The sequence below is a fragment of the Fulmarus glacialis genome, unplaced genomic scaffold (assembly GCF_000690835.1).
Source record: "Fulmarus glacialis isolate BGI_N327 unplaced genomic scaffold, ASM69083v1 scaffold19254, whole genome shotgun sequence".
NCBI classification, from domain to species: domain Eukaryota; kingdom Metazoa; phylum Chordata; class Aves; order Procellariiformes; family Procellariidae; genus Fulmarus; species Fulmarus glacialis.
The window spans coordinates 1-8581 of record NW_009207617.1 but is presented as its reverse complement, the minus strand read 5'-3'; the positions used below and the strand labels follow the sequence as shown (position 1 = coordinate 8581).

The 8581-nt window shown below is 54.6% G+C and overlaps 2 protein-coding genes across 2 annotated transcripts; one reads left to right on the top strand and one right to left on the bottom strand.

Annotated features, from left to right (window-relative positions):
• Positions 1 to 50: 50 nt before the first annotated feature.
• Positions 51 to 2079, top strand: SRR (serine racemase; the record flags this gene model as incomplete). The annotated part of the gene is made up of 6 exons (XM_009576195.1): positions 51 to 217; positions 453 to 556; positions 613 to 732; positions 829 to 903; positions 1112 to 1321; positions 1800 to 2079. Coding segments are annotated over 6 exons (874 nt in total), but the record flags the coding sequence as incomplete, so codon positions are not given.
• Positions 2080 to 2663: 584 nt separating this feature from the next.
• TSR1 (TSR1, 20S rRNA accumulation, homolog (S. cerevisiae)) lies at positions 2664 to 8335 on the bottom strand (the record flags this gene model as incomplete). Its single annotated transcript, XM_009576194.1, has 13 exons — positions 2664 to 2842; positions 2940 to 3014; positions 3129 to 3272; positions 3571 to 3687; positions 4109 to 4241; positions 4598 to 4708; positions 4832 to 4994; positions 5443 to 5645; positions 5951 to 6117; positions 6473 to 6632; positions 6920 to 7347; positions 7905 to 8039; positions 8119 to 8335. Coding segments are annotated over 13 exons (2232 nt in total), but the record flags the coding sequence as incomplete, so codon positions are not given.
• Between the last annotated feature and the right edge of the window lie 246 nt (positions 8336 to 8581).

The following is an 8581-nucleotide window of genomic DNA, read 5'->3' as shown; positions in this document are numbered from 1 at the left end:
CTGCAAGGAAGGAAATTCCCCACCTGCCCGCACAGCCCAGCACTGGGCAGCGTTACTGAGGGTGCTGCGCTGTCTTTCCAGATCCGCGGTGCCCTGAACGCCGTCAAGAACCTTGTTGAGGAAAGCCAGCGCGCCGGAGGGGGGCTGCCCCGGGCTGTCGTGACGCACAGCAGTGGGAATCACGGGCAGGCGCTCGCCTGTGCTGCCCAGGGCGAAGGTAATGCATACCCCGAGCTCCAGCCCCAGCTCAGAGAGCAGCCAGGCAGCAGGCATAGAGCCAGGGGTAAATGGAGAGCTGGTGGCCTGGAGGTAAGCAGGGGCATCCCTCTCCTGAACAGGGGCTAGCATAGGCAAGGCACAGCCCAGGCTGAGCACACAGTGCTCCTCCAGCGCTAACTGGCTGCTTAGGGCTTTGTGGCTGTTGGGCTTGCCCCCCTCTTTTTTTCACACAGGGATTCCTGCCTACATCGTGGTGCCCCGGACAGCCCCACGCTGTAAGCAAGCCGCCATCCGCACCTATGGCGCCATGCTGGTGCCATGTGAGCCCAGCGACCAGGTAAGGCACAGGGGAGACCGGTCAGGGACACGGCGCAGCTGCACTCTTCCCCTTAGTCTAGAGCCGAGACAGCAGCTCGCATAGTCAAGGAGACAGGAGGAGTCATGGTGCACCCCAACCAGGAGCTGTCAGTGATGGCGGGGCAAGGCACTATCGCCCTAGAGGTGCTGGAGCAGGTAAGGGAAACGCACAGCCTGGACCTAGCCCAGGGCTCTGCTCCTCACAGGCAGGGGTGCAGCAAAAGAGAGCACTCATGCTTCCCTTCTGCACAGGCACCCGAGGTAAATGCAGTGGTGGTTCCTGTCGGAGGTGGAGGAATGATTGCAGGAATAGCAGTTGCCATCAAGGTAGGCAACAGCTTATCCGAGAAGCGGTGGCCGCATCTCCTCATGGGAAGGGCCGGGCTCCCAAAGACAGGCAGCAGCTGTGGAAAGCCTGCTGTGGAAATCTCTGTGTGCCTGGGGTCTGCACGGCAGCAGCATGGCATGCTTGGCCCCCTGCGTGCGCAGCAACAGCAGACAGACACACGCTAGCTTAAAGCGATGCTCTCCGCAGGCTTTGAGACCAGATGTGAAAGTGTTCGCTGCCGAGCCGCGCAACGCAGATGACTGTTACCAGTCCAAGGTAAGAGGGGAACTGACCCCCAACCTTCACCCGCCGGATACCATCGCAGATGCGGTTAAAACCAGCATCGGACCAAACACATGGCCCATCATCAGGGATTTGGTTGATGATGTCCTGACCGTCTCGGAGGAAGAAATCAAGGTGATGTGAAAGTGTTCGCTGCCGAGCCGCGCAACGCAGATGACTGTTACCAGTCCAAGGTAAGAGGGGAACTGACCCCCAACCTTCACCCGCCGGATACCATCGCAGATGCGGTTAAAACCAGCATCGGACCAAACACATGGCCCATCATCAGGGATTTGGTTGATGATGTCCTGACCGTCTCGGAGGAAGAAATCAAGGTAAATGCTCCCGGCTCCCTTCTCACGGTAGCTGCCAGCAGGCAGCTGCCTCCATCCATGCTCTGCCCCTCCGCTCTCACCCCTACACTCTCCCAGGGCAGCACAAGCCCCCTGTACACCACCACAGCTGTGCAACACCCACACTGTCTCCAGCTGGAAAGGGCTGGCGGAAGCTCTGCTCTCCCCTCCCAGAGAGATGTGCATGCGCAGTGCCCTCCGCAGCCCCCGAGCAGCCTGTACTTGCTGCTGGGATGACAGCTGCTGCTCTGTCCCAACAGCGAGCCACGCAGCTGGTGTGGGAAAGGATGAAGCTGCTGATTGAGCCAACAGCGGGTGTGGGAGTGGCGGCTGTGCTCTCAGAGCAGTTCCAGGCAGTCCCCCGGGACGTGGAGAACGTTTGCATCGTGCTGTGTGGGGGAAACGTGGACCTGAGCTCCCTGACCTGGCTCACAGACCTCCCTGGGAAAGCGGAATGAGAAGAGAGCGGTGTCTCAAGCAACGGAAACCTCACTCTGAATTTGTACAGTCTGGTTTGTGCGCTACTAAAAACATGAACAACCCCAAATGTTTGAAAGTTTTTGTGGAGGCATAACGGAAGCTGGCATTGGTCTCTACAGCACAGAGTCACTTGGTTCCAAAGCAAAGGGTCACTACTGGGAGCGGGGGGGGGGGCTGGAAGCAAAGCACTGCCTGTTGTGCTCTGGGACAGGCCTCCAGTGAGCTGCACTCACTTTCCCCACCTGCTACTTCACCTCTCTTTCTCAGCGTCAACAATAACTTCCAGCAAACTCCTGTCCTCAAAACAGCAAAATCCCTGGACCCATCATTATGGCAGGGCAGGAGGGAAAGACAACAGCCCCAGTGGGCCACAGGGTTCACAAGAGAAGGGGTGCACACAGCCTCCCCATTTGGCCTCCACAGCCGGCCACCACCAACACAGAGGCACTTAGATGTTTTTTAAAACATTTTCCATTAAAATAAATAGCTGTAGCTGGTACCTGAGCAGCAGCTGGTGAGGCAGCCACCCCTGTACAGACCCCAGCAGTAATACGTCCAAGACATCAGTGCTGTCCTCGCTGTGCATGGGCTGAGAACAGCATCCAGGGAGCTAAGGCACAACCTGCATTAGCCACGCTGAAGACTTATTCCATTTCCACCTCCTGCATCAGCAGCGCGCTCTCGCTCCTCACCCACGGCACAGGCTCCGGAACATGGGGGTCGTAAGTCCATTTAGGAAAAACACGCTTGTAGAGGGTCAGCAGCACCGTGTCCTGGGACTTCAGCTGTCCATCGAAGTGGCACTTCATGTGACCATGGGTCCCTAGGCAGAGAGCAGATGCAGCCATTAGCTGTCTCTCCTGCCCAGCAGGACCACATCCTGCCCAGCATCACAGAGATAAACACAGAACCAAACCTACCTAATGGCTCCTTGATGTGTCCTCTACGACCCCACTTCGTCCTCAGCTCCACTGGCTTAAACCACATCACATCCTCTGGCGATCAAAACACGAAAGGCAGGTAAGAAACAGGCTTTGCTGCACCAACACAAAGGGGCAGGAGTTCTGCTTCCGAATCCCCTCTTCCCACCACACAGAGATGGGCTGTACCTCTGTTAAAGAACATGTATCGCACGACAGCTGTCTTGGTAAAGATCTTGAAAGGATGGCCACTGAGCACCAGCCGCTTAATGATGATTCTGTCTGGATCCACAGAGAGCAGAGAACCCGTGGCGATGAGGTCTTTTTTTTTTCCTGCAAGACAGAGTCACTAACACACCAGGGCAGCGCCACAGAAGGTGCCTCCATCAACTCCTCCCCCACCATGACTCCCTTCCCCAAAGTGTTCCAGGCCCAGAGCAACCCCACAGCAGGGACAGAGAAAGGTGCCAGTGATAATGGGGATGGAAATGCATTAATCTTCTCAAACAGCATGAAGGGGACAGCTTTTTCAAGTCATACTTTCTGGATAGACGCACTTGTAAAAGTGAGGTATGGGAATGGCCAGCTAACGTTTGTTTCCCAGACACTTCCTCAGCACTTACCAACTTACCATTACTTCTCTGTTTAAAAAGAAGCACTGAGGCAGGAGGAAAAGTGATGGGACCATAAACAGTCACCACCAGGGCAGCATCCGGGCGCAGGAAATGCTCCAGCTTGTGCTTATCAGCTAGGACAGAACAGCAATAATCAAGTTCAGGACCACAGCAGCCCTCAGAGCTCTGGGAAACCCCATCAAGCCCATTCTTTCCTGGCAAAGGGGCTCTGCACTTTAGGAAAACAGGTGACAAAACACCCCTCCACTGCTGGCACAAAGTATCTGGGAAGGAAGGTGATCCTCTGAGCTACCAGCTCACTGTGCGGAGCCTGCCACCGCCTTGCCTGGACCAGTGAGCCACCTTGCCCAAGCCCTTCCATTCCCCACTATTTAGTGCCTCCCCTGGAAGCCTCAGAGCCTAGGAGTGAGTCTTCAGAAGAGTCCTTCAGCCAGGTTCAGACACCACGGCTAAGACATCACAGGCTTCCTGCCCTAGAAACCCCAACCCCACCTCCTGGCATACTCTTGCCCACACCACCAGCCCCTCACAAACCTGAGGTGTGCTGGGAGAACAGGGGGGATGCTCGGAAGCGCCTGAACCCACAGTGAAAGATCAGCTCCTCCTTTGCCCTCACTGGCTCACTGTTGCTCGGATGCCGACGCACCAGGAAATTCAACACGGACATCTGCAGGAGAGGCAGCACAGTGATGGGCTGACAGCAGGGCTGGCAAACGATGGTGGCCAGAGCAGAAAGCAATGGGATGTTGCAGCAGGGACAAATGCCCTTGACAATGGCTTCCCAAAGGACCACTGGTCACCAGTGTAGACACCTCAGCCAGGCTCAGACACTTGAGCCTAAACACCCCTGGCAGCTTCAGCCTGCTCTGACCAAAGGGAAGGGCCTACTTTGAAATGCGAACAATGCAGGGAGATTTCAACCCAAACCCTTTGCAGCCAGAACCTCTCCAAACCACACAGCTTGAGAGAATCAGACAAGGAGCTGCACATCTACAAGATATCAGCAGGGTTGTTATTAGTCACCTTTTGTTCGTGGGGAAGCAGTGAGAACAGGACCAGGGGCTTCCCTTCTTTGAAGCTCTCCATCACTGAAATAGGGACATTGCAGACATGAAGTGTAACGTACCAGCCAACCTGCCAAGAGAGAACTGGTTGTGAATACTTCTCTCAATAGAGAACTCAGCTGCCACCCTGCCAAGTCCTTCCTATTAGGAGGAAGAGATCACTAAAGAGATCAGCAAGAGAAAAGGGAGTTACCGAGGCTCCTTCAGTCTCCTCTTTCTCGATTTGCCGGAAAAGGTGCTTTCTGGTTCGGGAGAAGTCCTGGAACTGGAAAATCCTGGCATAGTCCCTTGGGAGATTCTCTTTGGGGTCCCATGGAGAAGTCCGGAAGCTCTTCAGCCCCCTGTACTTCTGGAACCTAAAGGACAGATAACAGGAAAGACAAACTGCTTCACAAATCAAGGTATCTGGCCAGCACCTTCTGTGGTCCGCAAGGACTCACACCTTCAGAGAGGGCAAAGGGAGCAAAGCAAATGTTAGCTTTCAGAAAAGATCTTAGTGCAGGGAGAGCTAGAAACAGCAGCCAAGCCCCCAAATAACCTGCCCTTGCATCAGGGCTCTGCCATCCTCCTCCCTCTCCCAGGTCGGACCCAACTCTCTGCTGCAGGGAGCTGCCCAGGCCCACCCACTGCCCCCCAACTAGTGCCTCCCCTGGAAGCCTCAGAGCCTAGGAGTGAGTCTTCAGAAGAATCCTTCAGCCAGGTTCAGACACCACGGCTAAGGCATCACAGGCTTCCTGCCCTCTCTCAAACTAGACAGAAGGGTACCTTCCAGCTCCTCTCCCAGCAAAGCATCCTGTTTCTTACCGGACTCTGGCAGCTACATCACGTGGCGTGTCCACCTCATCCGGAAACATTTCATCCATTCTCTCCTGTTTGTATCTCTCCAGCATCTGTTCATCTTCCTCCACTTTCTCGTCGTACTGGTCGTCCCGCAAGCACTCGGAAACAGTCATGGTCTCACATTCCTCCTCAGCAGGTTCCTCTTCCTCCTCACTGCTTTCCCCCTCCTGACACAGAGGACAGCACAGAGCCCATGAGCACAGGCACTCTGCTGATGTCCATGCAACACTGCAAACCCTGCGTGTACTCGCACTGTTTGAATTATGCTCCAAGCTACACCTCAGTCCCTCATTTCGGTATCTAACAGGCCAAAGAAGCAACATGATACACGTGAGAGATTTAACAATGGAAATCCAGGCAAGTCCTGGCTCTGTGTTGTGCCCTTGCATGAAGCAAGCCGAAAGGACAGGATTGTCCTAGGATACGCAATAACGCCCTGGAGATCACCTGCAGTATCAGCTCTTAGATGTACCTGGGAAACTGCCTCTTCCATCATATCATCATCGATGTCATCATCCTCATCGTCATCATCATCATCTTCCTGATTGCCCTCTTCTCCATCATCCACAATCCAGGCAGCCTGGTACTTGGATGTGCCTTTGGGGACCTTCACCACCCTCCTGTTTGCCTTCAGAGAAGCTGTAGGATTCCCACCAATAGTTAATACAAGAACAATTCTCCTTTTCCTCAGCAACATTTACACCGGGACAGCCAAGATCAGCTCTAGACCAGGATCACTGTTTCCCAGCACAGAATGTCAGGGCCCATAACAGACAGCTAAAATGTAACCCTGCTAACTGCCAGGCAAACCATGCAGCCTGGTAGTCAGGTGATGGGACTAGGAATGGAAGTCCTGGGCTCCCAACTAGCGTGTTTCTTCACAGCCATGCTTAGCCATCCTGGTGACGGAGGATTTCTAACAACCCTCTTAACAAGGACAAGAAAAAGGTACAGAAGTATTGCTGCTACTCACCCAAGTATTGCTGCTACTCACCCTCTGCTTCTTGCAGTTCTTCTTCAGTAGGCCACGTCTGCTCCCCTTCCATAGGATCAGGAACCACTTCTGACTGCAAAGACTCCTGCTTGTTTGGATCTGCCTTCATCAGGACCTTAACATCTTCCTCCATCTCATCGGTACCATTTACAGAGTCATCCTGAAGGGCAAGAGCAGAGTTCCCAGCTGTGAACACACCTAACTCAAGCTAGCAATCAGTCTGAAGCAAAACTCCCTTCAGTATCACATTCGTTACGTCGTAACATAACATTCAGTACATGCTGTGGGCAAGGAACCTCAGCTCAGTGGCAGAACACAGCCCTACTGGCTCTGATACAGCTCCCTTTCCCCTCCCCTCAACCACATACACCCAGTTGTATTTTCCTGATGAAAGTTTAGAAATATTGTGTTCTAACAGGACCAGCAAAGCCCTGACCTCCCACACACCTGGACCTCCATGTCCTGACTCCTCTTCTGTCCTTTAACCACTCGGGGGTTCAAAGAGAGGGGATCGGGGGGGGCATCCACCTGGCTCATCTGGAAGTCTCCGTGCCCCACAATATGCACCAGGCTGTTCACGTTGAGGGTCTGTCCCCGGACAAAGCCCGACACCTTCAAGGTCCCAACCAGGTCGCTCTCCTGACCGGGCACAAACTCAGCGGCATAAGCGAGCAGGTGAGCCCGCCTGTCCCGAAAAGCAAGATGCCGCTGCTTCTGGGTGGCAAGGTGCCTCAGCAGCAGTGAGGACTCCTGCTCCGTGTTCAGGGGGAAGAGCTTGGCCTCGGGAAAGCGCTTCTCAATGGCTTTGGCAAGCTTCTTCCTGGCATCTATCCGCTTCTTAGGCGGCAACTCAGTGCCCCCTGGGACAGCGAGAGCTACCAAGCAGTGCAAAGAACAGAGTTCAGGACCAGATCGTAAACCTTCTTATACCCCTTTTACCAAGCATCGACAAACACTCAGATATCAGCAACCCAAATAACCAAACAGATTCACACCACAAGACGCAAAGGCAGTTTCACACATTCAAAAGAACACTCAGGACAGAAAACCTGTCTTCAGAGATAAGATTCTGAGACTAAATGAGACCACGGAGATAAGGGCCCAGGAATTGAACTCAGCAAGAAAGCGTCTGAATCCCTTCGCTCTGCACACCTAGATAACCATTACAATACTGACACCACCACCACGCAAAGGCCTAAACCTAGAACACCCCTTTTATCTCCAGCACTCCCCCACCAGGGTAGTAACACAATAAGGCAGCACGAGAACGACATTCACCCAACCGGTCTATGCTCGGAAAAACAGAGTGTTCAGAGACCTACGATCACCTATTAACATATGGAGTTTTTAGTTACTGCAACAGTAAATCCCCATCAAGCACCCCCTCGACCTATACCCCACTAGAAGCCCTGAGTGTTTCTCACTCACTCACCATAACTGGGGAGCCCCTGTGCGAAGAGGCAGGAGAGGCAGTGCTCCCCCGCGCTGTCCCAGCCATCTGCAGGATCCAGGATGAACAGGAGGGAATCGGCTACCTTTGCTAGGTCTAAGACAGTGTGAAGGTCCCCTGCACACAAAACACCTCCATTACTGGGGCTTCCAGGGGTACGGAGCCAAGAACCACACCAACAACAGCGTTTCCTCACCTGCCTGTGCTATCACAAAGCGCCAGCGCTGCCCGAGTCGGGGGCAGAGGAGCGCAAAGCCACCAGCTCTCCGCTCATCCACACAGACAACAGCCGAGTCCTGGCTCTGCAGCAAGCGGAGGGTGTCATGGGTTGCAGTCCTGCTGTGCAGCGGCACCAGAACCACGAGGTGCGGGGGCCCGTCCCTGCTGCCCAAGCTCCGCTTCTCTGCCAACACCTGCGGGCACAACTGCAGAACATGAACCCCAGCCCCAATCCAGTTCTTATCCCACCCCTCAGATCAAGAACGGCTCAGCCCGAACCCACCCGGTCCAGTCATGCTCCACTTGCCCCAAACTGAACTGACCCAGGCACCCGTTCCTCTCGCTGGCCCAGCTCCCGATCCCCCCGCAAAGACCCAAGCTGGCTCGGTCCCCACAGACACACACCCACATCGAGACCCGCACCAGCCCCATTCCCGCTC